At 40.2% G+C, this 17,198-nt stretch overlaps 1 protein-coding gene across 1 annotated transcript in view; it reads left to right on the plus strand.

Moving 5' to 3' along the window:
* Positions 1-16,724, plus strand: part of LOC124717436 (lazarillo protein-like) — a 34,452-nt gene extending 17,728 nt beyond the window's left edge. The window contains exons 4-6 of the mRNA XM_047244250.1: positions 8,707-8,795; positions 9,580-9,669; positions 16,597-16,724. Coding sequence (XP_047100206.1) covers positions 8,707-8,795; positions 9,580-9,669; positions 16,597-16,724 — 307 coding nt within the window. The remainder of the gene's footprint in view (positions 1-8,706; positions 8,796-9,579; positions 9,670-16,596) is intronic.
* Positions 16,725-17,198: the final 474 nt, after the last annotated feature.

Raw genomic sequence — 17,198 nt, forward strand, 5'->3', positions numbered from 1 at the left:
TTGGATCACGTGAGGCAATACTGACCCTACGACTTATCTTAGAAGAAAGATTAAGGAAAGGCAAACCTACGTTTCTAGCATTTGTAGACTTAGAGAAAGCTTTTGACAATGTTGACTGGAATACTCTCTTTCAAATTCTAAAGGTGGCAGGGGTAAAATACAGGGAGCGAAAGGCTATTTACAATTTGTACAGAAACCAGATGGCAGTTATAAGAGTCGAGGGGCACGAAAGGGAAGCAGTGGTTGGGAAGGGAGTGAGGCAGGGTTGTAGCCCCTCCCTGATGCTATTCAATCTGCATATTGAGCAAGCAGTAAAGGAAACGAAAGAAAAGTTCGGAGTAGGTATTAAAATTCATGGAGAAGAAATAAAAACTTTGAGGTTCGCCGATGACGTTGTAGTTCTGTCAAAGACAGTAAAGGACTTGTAAGAGCAGTTGAACGGAATGGACAGTGTCTTGAAAGGAGGGTATAAGACGAACATCAACAAAAGCAAAACGAGGATAATGCAATGTAGTCGAATTAAGTCGGGTGACGCTGAGGAAATTAGATTAGGAAATGAGACACTTAAAGTAGTAAAGGAGTTTTGCTATTTGGGGAGCAAAACAACTGATGATGGTCGAAGTAGAGAGGATGTAAAATGTAGACTGGCAATGGCAAGGAAAGCGTTTCTCAAGAAGAGAAGTTTGTTAACATCGAGTATTGATTTAAGTGTCAGGAAGTCGTTTCTGAAAGTATTTGTATGGAGTTAGCCGTGTATGGAAGTCAAACATGGACGATAAATAGTTTAGACAAGAAGACATAGAAGCTTTCGAAATGTGGTGCTACAGACGAATGCTGAAGATTAGATGGGTAGATCACGTAACTAATGAGGAGGTATTGAATGGAATTGGGGAGAAGAGGAGTTTGTGGCACAACTTGACTAGAAGTAGGGATCGGTTGGTAGGACATATTCTGAGGCATCAAGGGATCACCAATTTAGTACTGGACGGCAGTGTGGAGAGTAAAAATCGTAGAGGGAGACCAAGAGATGAATACTCTAAGCAGATTCAGAAGGATGTAGTCTGCGGTAGGTACTGGGAGATGAAGAGGCTTGCACAAGATAGAGTAGCATGGAGTCTCAGGACTGAAGACCACAACAACAACAACCTTCATTGTCCATTTGCAGCAGTACAGAACGCAGTATCTGTTCATTGTAAGCTTTACTTCTTTTATGTTGAATTACTTGTCATGTTTGTGACTTGTATAGGAAATGAAACAACAAATTTACTGTTATCAGTCACTGGTTATTTATTTACATAAGGCATTTCGTAGGTTTAAATCTTTATATATATTAATATGTATTAGGCATTGAGCATGGGACTAAAAAGACATGCTGTAAGAAAAAAAGAATATTATGGAAATTCAGCAGAAACCTTGGGAACTGGACGGAAAACATGTATCACGTCCCCGGCAATGGAAACGGATGAAGGATCTGACAACAGCATCATGGAATGTGAGGACAATGCTTCAGCCTGGAAAAATGAAAGAAATAGCCAGTGAAATTTTTAAATTTAATTATGATGTCATAGGGCTACAGGAAATAAGACGGCAAGGAAATTGACAGATAGATGAAGTGGAGTACTCATTGGTACATAGTGGACCAGAAGAAAGAACAGGCCACTTCGGAACAGGGTTTATAAAAACTAGGAAAGTTAGGAAAAGCCTATAAGGATTTTAACCCATGGACGAAAGGATGTGCAGGGTCAGACTAAGAGGTAAATTTAGGAATATATCAATAGTAAATGCACATGGACTAACAGAGAAGAAACAGGATGTAAGAAAACAACAGTTCTATGAACACTTGGAAAAAGCATGCTGTGGAGTGGCTAAATAAGACTTGGTGTTAGTAGTACGAGATTTTGATGCAAAAGTATGGAGGAATGAACATTAATATAGTTTCTGGAAATATTCATCAAATGAGGAAAACAACGAGAACTGAGACTTACTACGCCAATTCTCAGCAAGGAATAACATAATTGTTAAAAGTACCTGCTTCCTACACAAAAGGGTCCATCTGGGTACTTGGAATCTGCAGTCAATGGAGTGGTCAATCAGATTAACAATATTTTTAGTGATTTCACACCACTCGACGTCAGCTATAGCTGCATGGAGCTGCAGAGGACCAAACTGTGACTCAGACCACTATTTGATAAACAAAAAATGGAAACAGAAGAGAAAAGAAGACGAACTGGAATTTTGACAAACAGAAAATTCCTGATGAAGTAAAAAAGTGCAAAGTAGCACTAATTAGAAAGTTGAAAAATTAAAAGACTGCGGAAGAAGTAGACGAAAGGTGGAGCAGGACTGTAAAGGCCATTAAAGATATTGCAGAAGAAATAATAGCCATAAGAAGGGACTGAAGAACTCAGGAATGATTTGACGAAGATTGCAGATCACCAATAGAGGAAAAGGACAGGGCAAGGATGGAAGTGCTGCACAGAGAAACCAAAAATAATGTGAAACAACATAGAGAATTAAGGAGAAGAGCTAACAGACTATGCAAGAGAAAGAAAATAGAGTGGACTAAGGAGAAATGTCAAGAACTGGGAGAGTTAAAGGAACAATGTGAAATAAAAAAGTTCAATTATACTGCAGGCAAAATAAAAGAGCAGATCCCAGCCAAATATAATGGCATGCTCCAGTAAAGATAGGAAAATGATAAGGGAGGAAGAACACCTAGTGGGAAGACGGGCACAGTATTTCAAAGATACACTAAATACCAGCCTAGAAGATGAAGAGACAACTGCACAGGAGGAAAGAGTAGTGCTAGAAGTAGACAATGTTGCCAATGGGGCAAGAAATCCTACACTACAATAGGTCTCTCAGGCTGCGTACAAGACCAAAAACAGTCGAGATCTTGGGAAAAAAAAGGTTCAAATGGCTCTGAGCACTATGGGACTTAACATCTTAGGTCATCAGTCCCCTAGAACGTAGAACTACTTAAATCTAACTAACCTAAGGACATCACACACATCCATGCCCGAGGCAGGATTCGAACCTGCGACCGTAGCAGCCCCGCGGTTCCGGACTACAGCGCTAGAACCGCACAGCCACCGCGGCCGGCTCTTGGGAAAGACAGCACAAGTCCCGCATTTATAAAAACTGGTGGAGAGGCTGTAATAAAGGAAATGCACACATTAATGTCAGATATGTGGGAAAAGGAAACTATGCTGGGTAAATGCTAAAGTGGAGTAATAATCCCCATTTATAAGAAACCGGACAGAACAGCACGTGAAAACTGAAGAGGTATGACACTCCTAAGCAGAGTTTATAAGATCTTCACAAGTATATTAAATAAAAGGATACAGAAGTTCACAGAAGACATATTAGGGGAATATAGGTGTCGCTTTCAACCAGATAGAGGAATAACTGATCAAATATCTGTGATAAGATAAATTATGGGATATTTCTATGAATGTGATATAGAGCTGCATTTCCTATTCATCGAATTTAAACAAGCCTTTGACAGGATAAACCGACAAGGACTACACAGAGTACTGGAAAAAGTTGGCATATGTGCTAAACTAATAAGGCGAATCAAAATGACAGTGACAGAGGCAAGAGCAAAAGCAAAGGTCTTTAGCAAAACAAGTGAAAGCTTTCACATTGATAAATCAGCAAAAGATGTACCATATTTATGAAAACTATCCAGATACGTGTATTCGCTGATGACATTGATATATTAGGAAAAAATATAAGTACACTACAAGAAACATACTGGGTAGCAGAAGCATTAAAAATTGGTCTCATGGTAAATGAGTACAAAACAAAACATATGGTAACGTCACAATCTGAGACCAGAATAGCCCCTAAAGACCTAAGCATCAATAGGAAATGCCTCAAAGGCGTGTTCTCTTTTAACTACTTGGGAGCCTTAATAACAAATGATAACAGTATTGGAAAGGCTGTAATGGAAAGAATACAAGCAGAAAACAGAGCTTAATTGGTAAATATGCAGCTCTTCATAAATAGCCTTGTTACAAGAGAAACAAAACTAGAAATATATAACTCCCTAGTCCGCCCAGTTATCACATGTGGGTCAGAGGTACGGACGTTAACAGAACATGACAAAAGTGCGCTAAGAATCTTTGAGCGGAAAATACTACGCTAAATCTATGGCCCAATAATGAAGGAAGAAGGCTGCATAATACGCTACTTGCCTTTCGCGGGCAAGTGCTCTACCAAAGGTCCCGAGTTCGAGTCTCGGTCCGGCACACAGTTTTAATCTGCCAGGAAGTTTCATATCAGCGCACGCTCCACATTTCATTCTAGAAACATCCCCCAGGCTGTGCCTAAGCCATGTCTCCGCAATATCCTTTCTTCCGGGAGTACTAGTTCTGCAAGGTTCGCAGGAGAGCTTCTGTAAAGTTTGGAGGGTAGGAGACGAGGTACTGGCGGAATTAAAGCTGTGAGGACGGGGCGTGAGTCGTGCTTGGGTAGCTCAGTCGGTAGAGCACTTGCCCGCGAAAGGCAAAGGTGCCGCTGGGAGAGCGGTGTGCTGACCACATGCCCCTTCATACCCGCATTTATTGACGCCTGCGGGCTGAGTATGGTCGGCACCGTTGGGCCTTCATGGTCTGTTCGCGAAGAGTTTAGTTTTAGTCAGTCAATCGATAGTGAGTTCAGGTAGTATCGATCCCTGAAACAAAAGAAAATAGAGGTGACCATTGATTGGAAGAAAGCACAGGTTACACCAGTCTACGAAAAGGATAAGGTGGACCACAGAACTACAGAACTACCATCCTACCTCATAGACACCTAGCTATTGTGGAATTCTAGAACATATTCTGAGACCAGAAATAATGATTCACACGAAATGAGTGATCTCCTCCAAGCCAACCAGCCAAGGTTCCAAAACTATTTATCTAATGAAACCGAACTTGCGCTTTTCTCACATGAAATTCTAAAGTCCAATATCAAGGTAATCAGGTGGAATCAGTATTTCGTGAGCTTTGAAAATCATTTGGCATGGTGCTACACTAATCATTAGTAAGAAAAGTACGACTGTATGGGACATCAAACAAAATTTGTGACAGGACTGGGGATTTATTCGTAGGGAGGATGCAATTTGTTGTCTTTAATGGAGAGTCATCGACAGAATTATCACTAACTTTAATATGGCCCAGGGGAATGTAACACGGCCCTTATCGTTCATGCTGTATAATAATGACTCTATGGACTGTATCAATAGCAACCTCAGAGTTTTCGCGGAAAACGCAGTCGTCTGTAACGAACTATGTCTGAAAATAAGTTGCAGAAATAATCAGCCAGATCTTGATAATATTTCAGAAGATTGAAAAGGTTGGTAGCTGCCTAGTAATGTACATCTATGTGGAATTATACAATTCACAAAACGAACAACATCGCTTTGGTTCACTCTGAGACGCCTGAACACTTCTCTTGCTGATAGCCCTCCCTGTCACGAAGCAACAATGCGGACGCGATGGAACAGCGGTATTGACCGTCTAGGCATGGTTGAACTACAGACAACACGAATCGTGTACCTGCTTCCTGATGGAGTAAATGCCGGCCGCTGTGGCCGAACGGTTTTAGGCGCTTTAGTCCGGAACCCCAGCGACTGCTACGGTCGCAGGTTCGAATCCTGCCTGGGGCATGGATGTGTGTGATGTCATTAGGTTAGTTAGGTTTAAGTAGTTCTAAGTCTAGGGGATGGCTACAATATCAGTTACTCACAATCAGAATCAGTCAATTCATACAAATGCCTCAGTGCAACAAATTGTTGGGATATGAAATTGAATCATCATGTAAGTTAGGTAAGGCAAGTGGCAGACTTCGGTCCACAGGCAGGATACTTGGTAAATGCAGTTAGTCTACAAAGAGCTCTGCTAACAAATCACTTGTGCATTCCACATAAGAGTCTTGCTGAAGTGTGTGGCACCTATAACAGATAGAAGAAACAGAGAATATTTAACACATAGAAAGAAAGGCAGCTAGAATAGTTACAGATTTGTTTGACTGATAGGAGAGATCCACGAAAATATTGAAAAACCTTAAGTGGCAAACTCTTGAAGACAGACACAAATTATTCGCAGAAAGCTCACTTACAGAATTCCGAAGACCAGTATTCAGTGAGTAGTCTAGAGATCTTCCTCGGGTTTTTGAGTGCCGCTCTCATAGTGGGAAGAAAGACCAAATTAGATAAATTTCATTATGCACAGAGGCTTTTAAGCAGTCATTGTCTCTGTGCTCCATACGCGACGGAAGTACTCGAGCATGCGGTATTATGTTAATTAATCTGTGTCTTGCACTTCACAGTGATTTCCAGAGTATGTATTAGAAGCAGTTGTAGAATCAATACTATACTGTGATTTTAGCTAACTTAAAATATGTGATACCAAATTATATCCAACAAAAAGAGGAATAAAATGGGGAAAAGTGACTCGCCCAGATCTGGTCAAATGCCACTGTAATTTTGTACACATACGCAGCATTGATGGTGTGTAAACATGAATTACCAAAAAGGCCATGTATTTCAGGTAATTCCCAGCAGATCACTTACGTAATTATTCAGAGATGTTTTTTGACCAATAAATAGAAAATTGTTTATGTATTCCAAAAACAGACGTAATTTTTCATAAACACAATTACGTGGTAGAAAAAAATCAAATATTCATTGCCTTAAGCACGTGAAAAATTTATAAATCTCAAAAACTATATTTTTCAGTCATTTAAAGCAAACTACGTTATTAAATTTATCTTTTCATTTTTGCAAACTTTAAAAAATAGGGCTCTGCTTAAATTACACACAACTTAAAAACAGAAAAGGAATTCGACTCATTGCCGTTTCTGGAGCATTCGAGAATGCTATGTTCAAACGTGTAGGTGAAATTGCGCGCTACAGTCGGCACTCGATGTTCGAAAATCGTTGAAACGGCATCTACTATATAACTTGTGCACGAAGTGATTTGTCTTCGGCTCAAGTAGTAATAGGCAACATGTATGAGAAAGTATTGCTTCGTGTGTTTATATCCACATTCTGTGATTTGTAGTTAACATGAAAAAAGCAGCAATTATAAACATGTTCTCTTTAGTAATAAAAGAATTTCCTTTCTGAAATGTTGGTTTGCTAACAAGAACCACAAATGTGTAATAAATTAGAAAATATTGTGATCAAACGAAATTTGGAACTATTTCACCCCTAAACAATGAAGAAAAGCGCCTCGAATCTGAAACTGTTAAACAGATGAGTACAACATCATGCCTACGGAATTATTTTATTATGAACATTATGCAATGTCTACCTTTCCGATAATATTAGAAATGTACTGTAGTAGCAGTATCCATTGTAAGAACAGTACATATTTTAATTTCAAATCTACAAAAGTGTTTATTTCATAAAAGTTGTAGGAGAGCGAGACATACATTGCATATTAAAAACCCTGACGACTTCCATGGTGTAACAAGAATTATTGATATCTTAAAAAATATCTCGAATCCGTCAATCGATATTTAGAAAATATCATTATCCGCCCTCCATACATCGTTAGGAAGTATCAATATATCGAAAGAAATAATACCAACATATCTGCCTTTACTAATATCGGCTGCACGTTGTAAATATACTGCCGGTTTTAATGTTGTGTATTTAAGTAATGATTCAGTATTACGTATTCCGCACCTCAAGAAGTGAGCATCCTGCCTCAGAGCAAGAGCTGACAGTAAAACACATAATTTCAAAACGTGTAAGTTAATATTGGGGCTTTGTGTAGATGAAAAGCTTGTATTCCAATACTGTTTTGGTCGACTGTTGTCTTGTTAATTAACAATTGTTTACATGGTGCACTGTCATGCAGTATTTTATTCCAGTGAACCTCTCACACCTTATTTTATTCATTTGTAATTGGATACATGTCGGAATAATGCTTTTTTCACGCTGATGTATGAAAATTGCGTGATGAACCTAGAAGCTGCAATTTCTATTGGTAGCGTCGAGCAGCGATTACGTCAGCGTTTCCCCCCACACGTCTCCACCCGGCACGGAGACCAGTCTTGTCGTTTAGATTCTTGTTCATCATTTTTAGCAACTGTTTTTGAAGAATGGCATTGTGAAGAAGTAGCACACTTGTTTTTAACGTAACTGGTGTGCTACTTCTTCACATCGAAAATCTTGTTAGTACATTCACCGCCGCCCCCCCCCCCTTCCCCCGTCCCAGTGAAATATGACTACTACCTTTGTGCCACCCATGCTTGTTTCACACATCAAAGAGACAGACTGTACGTGATGAAAGGTCAAAATGTAGTAAGAATCTCACACAAAGTGAAAGTAAAATTATGTTCTGCTATGATTTTAAAAAAAATACCAAATATTTACTGAAAATTGCAAATAAATATAATATAAAATAAAAATATCGGCACTAGATAAACCCATTTTGATGTCGACATATCAATATCAATCAATATCTCGGGGGTCGATATGCTGTATTGAAAGACTTTAAGTTCTTAAAATTTGTCATATTTCATTGCCCGAATTACGTAACAGCTCGATTACAATAAAAGTAGAGTAAGAATCAATAACTGATTAAAATTTTGGTGAAATTGTTCAGAAACGCTCATAGACATTTCTGTATGTATTACTTATGTAAAATGTATACTGGTAGGGCTTTTAAATTCGACTATGCCATGTTTCTCTGTTACTATTGTTCTCAGGTTTTGGCAGCAGGATACCATCAAAGGTACTGCGATAGAGTTCGGCGGTGATGGCAGCGGACGCTTCACCGTCACCTACCCTGAGCTAAGTAAGTGGGAGCCACACTTGTTGGACGATTGACAGCGATTTGCACCATACTGACACGTAAGAGGTCTCCGCCAGTTTAGTTCAATGACAGGCTATTACACTAAAATGCGCTACTATCTACGAATGCACTCAGGATGCACGGAAACTTTTCAAAAGAATATTTCAAGTGACAAGGAGCGCAGTCATTTTACGCGAACAGCCCAAAGAAAAAATATTGCTACTTACCGTCTGATCAGTGTCAAACAACTAGCTGCTAATCCATGTGTGAAAGAAAAATGAAGGAAAGGTATTAATTTTTATAGTTGAAATAATCGATAATTATCAAAGATTCCCTATATCAACATGATTACTATACGACAAATATGTCTCTCCGAAACATAGTGAAGCACATTCTCTTCCACGTTGTCTACTGCTTGATAGTTGTAAATTAAGTCTAAAACGGGAACTTGTTGACAGTCATCTTTCATTTACATGTCTTGGCGTACCCTGAGGAAACGTTGAGTGACAGTAATTTGGGATGCTGTTGGCGGGCGTTTCGTCATAGTTCCCTGCAAAGGCAAGGAAATTTGGCCTATCATATGCAGAAAATAGTGAGCACAGGGAATGACGCACAATTTTGGATGAGACGGCACTGAAGCAAAATAAACTCTCTCTTGGAGGTTACGACTACACTCCGGAAATCACAGAACAAGGGAGATCCCAACGTATTCCCCATCAGTACTGTTTTTCTTGTGACTTTTATGACGCATGAAGAAACACCTGTTCATAATAAATTTCATTTGCAGATTTTGCTGGTGCAGTGATGATTCTCGAATCGGATTATGACGCCTACGCTGTTTTATGGTCGTGCAACAAAATCGGACTTCTCCACAACAGTAAGTAGTTATTTATTTGTCATATGTTCCACTCAACCAGACGATAGAAGTATACTGAATACACCAACAGCACACACTGACGTAGAAAATAATCCCAACACCAAGACAGAATTATGCGATATAAACAGAAGATGGTAGGCGTGTTTCTACATCTGAAAGAGGATGTCTATTCAAATTTCTCGCCAGTCGTATAAGACTAACGCTAGTAGCGTCATTACGATGACGAAAAGAAGGTTTGCTTTAAATGCACGCTGTAACGGTCGTGAGCGTTAGTTACCTTTGAGATTGGACGTGATGAGCTGACGTTAGTTAGGATGCCTTCAGGGCGACAAAGACGCCGTTATCAACGCCTCGCTGAGATTGAACGAGGTCGTGTAACAGGACTAGGAGAAGCTGCATCTTCCCTCTGCAATATTGCAGAAGACATGGCAGAAATGTAGACCCTGCACATGATTTTGGGCAGCGGCGCTCACGAGAATATGTGGTCGCAAGAAGCCCACGTCCCGAACAACCACGTGGCACAAACGGGAGGGAAAACCATGGTGTTCCGCTTATGGCTCTCGTAAATCGTACTGCATCTGCAGCAGCAATTTGAACAAGAATTGGCACCATAGTGACACAAAGAACTGTTGCAAATCTGTTACTTCAAGGACAGCACCGAGCCAGATGCGCCTAGCGTGGATTCTGCTGACCCAAAAACACCGCCATTTGCGACTTCAGTTGTGCCAAGCAAGAGCTAATTGGAGGACACGGAGGAGGTCTCTTGTTTTTTCCGATGAAAGCCGGTTCAGCATTGGAGCCAGTAATGGCCGTTTGTTGGTTCTACGGAGGCCAGTTTAGGGCCTACAACCAATCCCTCTGCATGTTAGAGACTCTGGACCTACACCTGGAGTTACGGTCTGGAGTTGTGATTTCGTATGACAGCAGGAGCACTCACGTGATTATCCCACGCATCCGGACTGCAAATTTGTACGTCAGTCTGATGATTCGACCTAATGTGCTGCCATCCAAGAATAGCGTTCCAGGGAGTGTTTTAGAACAGCTGTTGCAGTTCGACATATTCTGCAGAGTGTTGACACATTGCCTTGACGTGCTCGATCACCCGATCTGTCTCCATCGACCAAATATGGGACGTCAGCGGACGATAACTTCAGCGCCATCTACAAACAACACTAACCGTCCTCGAATTGTCCTACGAAGTACAACAGGCATGCAAACCCATCCCACGAACTGACATCCGGCACCCGTACAACACAATTCAATATTTGGGAGGTTAAAAATGTTCAAATGTGTGTGAAATCTTATGGGACTTAAGTGATAAGGTCATCAGTCCCTAAGCTTGCACACTACTTAACCTAAATTATCCGAAGGACAAACACACACATCCATGCCCGAGGGAGGTCTCGAACCTGCACCGGGATCAGCCACACAGTCCATGACTGCAGCGCCCGAGACCGCTCGGCTAATCCCGCGCGGCATTTGGGAGGTTAGACCAGTTTGTAATACACCAGCATAACACATTTGCCATGGCTTATCTCGCGCTTACATTAACCTGTGATCTTGCAATGTTATTGAACTAAACATGTTCACGAAATTTCATTATTATACACCAATTTTTTTTGCAGATTTGATTTTTTTCCGTTAGTGTATAAATCACATAAATTTTAATCAAAATATCCACGTGTGTACTGCCGGTCTACAGTGTCCAACGGGCACAATATTTCGGCGATCATACATGTCGCCATCATCAGGTGAACTGACGGACTGGGCTCCTGTGAAAGTGCCGGCACGGAGATCCGTACGCTATGGCTGCTCAGAGTGAACTGGGTTCGATCGCGGCGGCGGCCGATTTAAATACCCTCCGCCCGCGGCGCGCTCCATGCGCTGTCCGCGCCCCGCGCCACGGTCGCGCGGTGGAACAGATTGCGACGGCGTCTGAGATGACGTCGATGTGATGACTCTGTCCGCCGTGGTCGTCACAACTATACGTTTGCTCGATTTACTCTTGATTAACCCAGTCGCTGGTTCCCAAGCCTTGCTAAGATTATAGCCACAGTCACGGTTTATGAGGTCGTCATTGGTGCGAATTTCGATGGCCTCTCTAACAACGCTGTCCCAGTATCTCGACGTCTGTACCAGAATCCTCGTGCGTTCATACTCCATAGCGTGATTTTCCGACAAACAATGTTCAGCGGACGCCGACTTGCTCGGATACATCAGTCGAGTGTGCCTCTGGTGTTCACGGCATCGATCCTCGACGGTACGCATCGTCTGACCAATATACGACTTACCACACTGACACGGAATCTGGTACACGCCGGCCTTCCTCAAACCGAGGTCATCTTTGGCGCTCCCCACCAGTGCACACTCTTCAAAACGCGGGCGATTTTCCCCGAGAGTGCGCCTGTATATGGAATAAAGGCAGTGCCTACCTCCTCCCTCGTGATTTCATCCATCTCCACAGGTTGTGCTCTAGTGGTTGGGCGGAAAGCACGTTGAATCTGCCACTCTGAGTACCCATTTTTTCGAAATACAGTTCTCAGGTGTTCCAATTCCTGTGGTAGACTCTCTGCGTCAGAGATAGTGCGCGCCCTATGTACTAGAGTTTTAAGTACCCCATTCCTCTGTGAAGGGTGGTGGCAGCTGTCTGCGTGTAAATTTTGGTCGTATTATTAAAAGACATGTAACTGGAATAAGCATTTGTACTACTTCCGCCAATTAAAGGGGGGAATATTTTCATTAACACTACTCCGAAAGACCACAAAACAGGCAGTATGTTGAAATTATCCATCGGTACTGATGCAGTCTTCGTTGTGAAGACTGCTTTCGCGTATCTCTATTCTAGTCTACCCTGTTGAAGCTGCTTTACCTCTGCACTACTATTGGAATCTGCATGAATGTGAACCTTCTTACTGTAGTCAATCCTTTCTCTAAAAGTTTCACCCCCAGTTCTTTACTCCAGTGCCCAATCGACTTGATCTGTCAACTGATCCCTTCTTTATGTCAAACTTTGCCACACATTTCTCTTCTCACCAGTTCGATTAAGTAATTCTTCATTAATCCTGTCCACCCACATAATCCGTAACAGTCTCCTGAAACGTCACATTTCAAAAGTTTCTGTTCTCTTCATGTCTATACTGTTTGATGTCCTCGTTTCACTCAATACGAGGCTACACTACAGACCAATATTTACAGGAAAGACTTCCTACAATTTAAATTTATATTAGAAGAAACGAACTATTTTGGACCAGTAGCAGAACGCATCTACTAGGTACTTTTAGTGTATTATTTCCCAGTCTATATCTATCAGCGACACATGTTTTAATTCGACTGCATTCCATCACCATAGTTTGATTTTTATTGGCGTTCATCTTATAACTTCATTTCGTGACACTATGAATTTCATTCAACAATTTTTCAAAGTTCTTTACTACCTCTGCCAAAAATGTAGTATCAACAGGAAATCTTCTTACTGAACTTTAATACCAGTTCCAAATTTCTCTTTTGCCTCATTTACTGTTTGTCCCATGTCTCCTCTCTTCTCGACTACTGCTTCCCTTACATGTGTATCGACTTTTATAAGTGCACTCTGGTTTTTGTGTCGCATACAACCTTTAAGTCATGTGTTTAACCCTGCTGCCTTAAGAACTTTTTTTAAAAAAAAATGTGGCTTTAAGCATATGCAATAGGATCAATATTGCCTCACGTATTTCTGCATTTCTGCAGAATCCAAACTTATGTTCCCTGCATCAGTTTCAATCAGTTTTCCGACATACAGTCTAAGACATAAAAGAAGCACTACGAAGGAATTATGATAATGGGACAAATCGGAAGATGTGTCGCACATGTACAGAGAAACAAATGATACATGTCAGTCTACCTCTGGTTCTTAAGCAAGCACTAACTCAGGTTTGCGTTGACTGGCAGAGCTGTTGGACGTCCTCATGAGTGATATTGCACCAAATTCTGTCCAACCGGAGCCTTAGATTGTCAAAGTTCCGAACTGGTTGAAGGGCTCTTCCTATAATGCTCCAATCGTTCTCAATTGGGAGAGACCCTGTGACCTTGCTCACCATGGTAGAGTTTGGCAGGCATGAAGGCAAGCAGTAGAAATTCTCACCGTGTGCGGGCAGGCGTTATCTTGCTGAAATGTACGCCCAGGTTGAATAAGGCCCAGAGTTGGATAAACGCTTTAGTGACTTGTTCAGTTTCTGATTCTCTTAAATAAATCATCCAATTTTTCTGAAATTGTAATCATTTGTTTCTCCGCACTTGCACATCAGATCTACAGATTTCCGTCCCATTCGGATGATTCCTTCGTTGGGAATCTTTGTTTATATTGTGATAAGTGTAGTTCGTTTAGTATTTTGTAACCATGGCTTATAGCATTAATTGTTCTGTAATGTTCCTGTTAGCTATAAATATAGCGTATGTTTTTGAGTGGAGTCTGCCTTTAACGAAACACAATTTTCTTTTTTGTCCCAGACATATTTCACTGGAGTTGCAGTAGCATCAGTGTTTTTTTTATTATTATTGCTGTTAAATATAAGGGATGTTCTTTACTGTTTAAATACATATAAATATTAATTTCAGGTTTTTGAAGAGCAGATAAAATTATATATTCATACCTTCTTACCACATGGTGTGGTTTTCCTGCTGTATTACGTTTTTACAGTGATTGTTTTTCTTTACAGTTTGTCACCTGCAACTATATACCACTTAATGTAGGCTAAGCATTTATGCAAAAATTACGATTTATAAACTGTTATGGCTATGCCTGAGATTAATAATTCATGTGAAAGGTTGAGTGTGTGTATCTATTTACGTTATGTTTCACTTATGGTTCTATTTATTGATTTGTCACTGTCACCATCACTGTCACTGTCACTGTTTACCAGCTGTAATAAAAATATGGCGGACAGTGAAACAGTAGAAGGTGTGAAAACAAGACGACAGACAGTGGAACAGTTGAAGATGTCACTGGCGGTTGTTTTGAATTTCTCAGAGAGGCGTGTGAGTGTGTGTGTGTGTGTGTGTGGAGAGAGAGAGAGAGAGAGAGAGAGAGAGAGAGAGAGAGAGAGAGAGAGAGATAGATAGAGATAGAGATAGAGATAGAGATAGAGATAGAGAGAGAGAGTAGGTTTCAGGATTTATCATTATTATTATAATTATATTATAATTATATTTATGTATTTTTAGTTTTGTGTGTGTGTGTGGGGGGGGGGGGAGGAGATCTTCAGGTTGTTGTTATCTAATAATTCTTTGAGGGTAGAGAACAGAGTTCCATTGCAGAGAGCTATGTATTCATTTATTACTTGCTTTCCTTCAACTATGGGTTTTTATATTTAATAATGTTCTTCAGTTACTAGTTTTGTGGGTTGCTGTTGCTGCATTTGAAAACAAAAGCTAGTAATTGAAGAAAATTATCAAATACAAAAAGCCATAGTTGAAGGAAATCAAGAAATAAACGAATACATAGCTCTCTGCAACAGAACTCTGTTTTCTGCCTTCAAGGAATTATTAGATAATACCAAATTGTAGAACTCTTCCTACCCCCCCCCCTAACCCCCCCCTCCCACAACACAGACACATACATACTTACATACAAACACACATAAAACTAAAAATAAATATATATAATTACAATAATTATGATAAGTCCTCAACCCCCCCCCTCTCTCTCTCTCTCTCTCTCTCTCTCTCTGTCTCACTCTTCACATACACACACACACACACACACACACAACACACACCTTTGAGAAACTCGAAACAAACACCAATGACATTGTCAACTGTTCCACTGTCTGCCACGCCTTTTACTGGGTGTGTGTGTTGCCCTTAGCGTAAGTTAGTTTAAGTTAGATGAGGTAGTGTGTAAGCCTAGGAGCCAATGACCTCAGCAGTTTGGTCCTATAGGAACTTATCACTAATTTCCAAAAAAATTTTAATGTCTCTATAGTATGGTATCCTTGGAACTCATCATTTTGACGGAAGAGAAAGTAATCACAGTAGGACAAAAGCGAAAACAGGATATTATAAAATTGCTAAAATCCTGGTGGGCAAGAAAACTGACTTGCGTGATGGTAATCTTTGTTGAATCTTGGTCCCTTAATCTCTAACGTTGAGACTATTTACAGCCCAATATCTCAAGCCATTATTTCAGTAAGCAATTATTTCAGCTGGACAAGAAAGACATAAATGTTTATTTTAGTACAATGTGGTTTCATATAATGATAAATGATGTGTTTTGATATCCAAAGAAGAAACCGTTATTTTCTTCACTTCGTTTACCCAGTGGGGTTAGTTTTTTGTGAAAACCTCTTTTTCCGTAAACTTGGCAGCTCTTGAGTAATGGGTTTTTTGATCATCTTATGAATTATATAGTCTTCTATATTCGAGACATTAGAACTAACTTAAGATTAAATAACAATAAATTATTTGTAATACCTAAAATTTAAAATCACCATTATGATCAGGTTACGATATCATTGTAATATCACTAAGTGCTAAAGATTAATAACTTGCTAGTTTTTGGCATAAGACCCTTCTAGGACAATGATAATAACATAAATACCAAGATACCAATATAGAACAATATGAGTTTGTAGTATAAGATTACATCAAAAGAATCCGTAACTTAAATGAGGGAAATTGCTTGTGGCTCTGACGCTATAGAACTGTATTGCGCAGGGTTTCATTTCAGATTTTCTGGTGAAACGTAGTGGAAAAGAAGTTGGTTGGATGTACTTCGACTTCTTTGTCTACTTTGTTGTCAGCGTTTCTGTTTCGATTGGTCTAGATCTACAATAAACTCTATATATTAACAACGAAGCAATGTCACGAACATAGCCCTCGTTAGTAGTTACTATATTAAAGAAATAGAATTCCGTGTTACATGAACCAATATAGATGTTTCTCCTGTTTCAGAATACTCATGGATTTTAACGCGCCAGAAGAAACCAAGCAGAGAGACAGTAAAGAAGATAGAGGCCGTTCTGAGAGCCAACGGTCTGACAACGCGGCCCTACATAAAGACCGCGCAGAATTGCGACTAACTTGTGTTGGAATAGTTGCTAATGGCTCTAGTTTCATATGTGGTCTTTCTCGCATATTTAATTGGGTATTTTAGATATCTCAGAGCTATGCAAGCTTGAGAACAAGTTTGGGTTGACCGATTTCTAAGAAATTTCATTTCAGAATGAGAAATAATAAAAAAAGTTACCCATTTCTGTATCTACTGAAGTATTATAATTTATTTAGTAAACACAGTCGTCGTCACGTATGGGTTGTTACCTTTTTATTTGTGGACGACCGCTTTCGATCTGCTACAGAGATCAGCATCAGATCTACATTTCTCGGTGACTGTAGGAATCCCTGGCGGCGTGGAGCAGGCCCGCCCGTGCTGGAGTTGAGAACACAGCTGCTTTTCTGAGAATTCGCGTACTCTGATAATTGAAGCTGTGGTCTATTGGAGAAAACGAGTATTTCAAGGTTAGCTTTGAAAACCGGATGTACAGCAACAAGGAGCA

This window comes from Schistocerca piceifrons, chromosome 1, assembly GCF_021461385.2.
Source record: "Schistocerca piceifrons isolate TAMUIC-IGC-003096 chromosome 1, iqSchPice1.1, whole genome shotgun sequence".
Classification (NCBI taxonomy): domain Eukaryota; kingdom Metazoa; phylum Arthropoda; class Insecta; order Orthoptera; family Acrididae; genus Schistocerca; species Schistocerca piceifrons.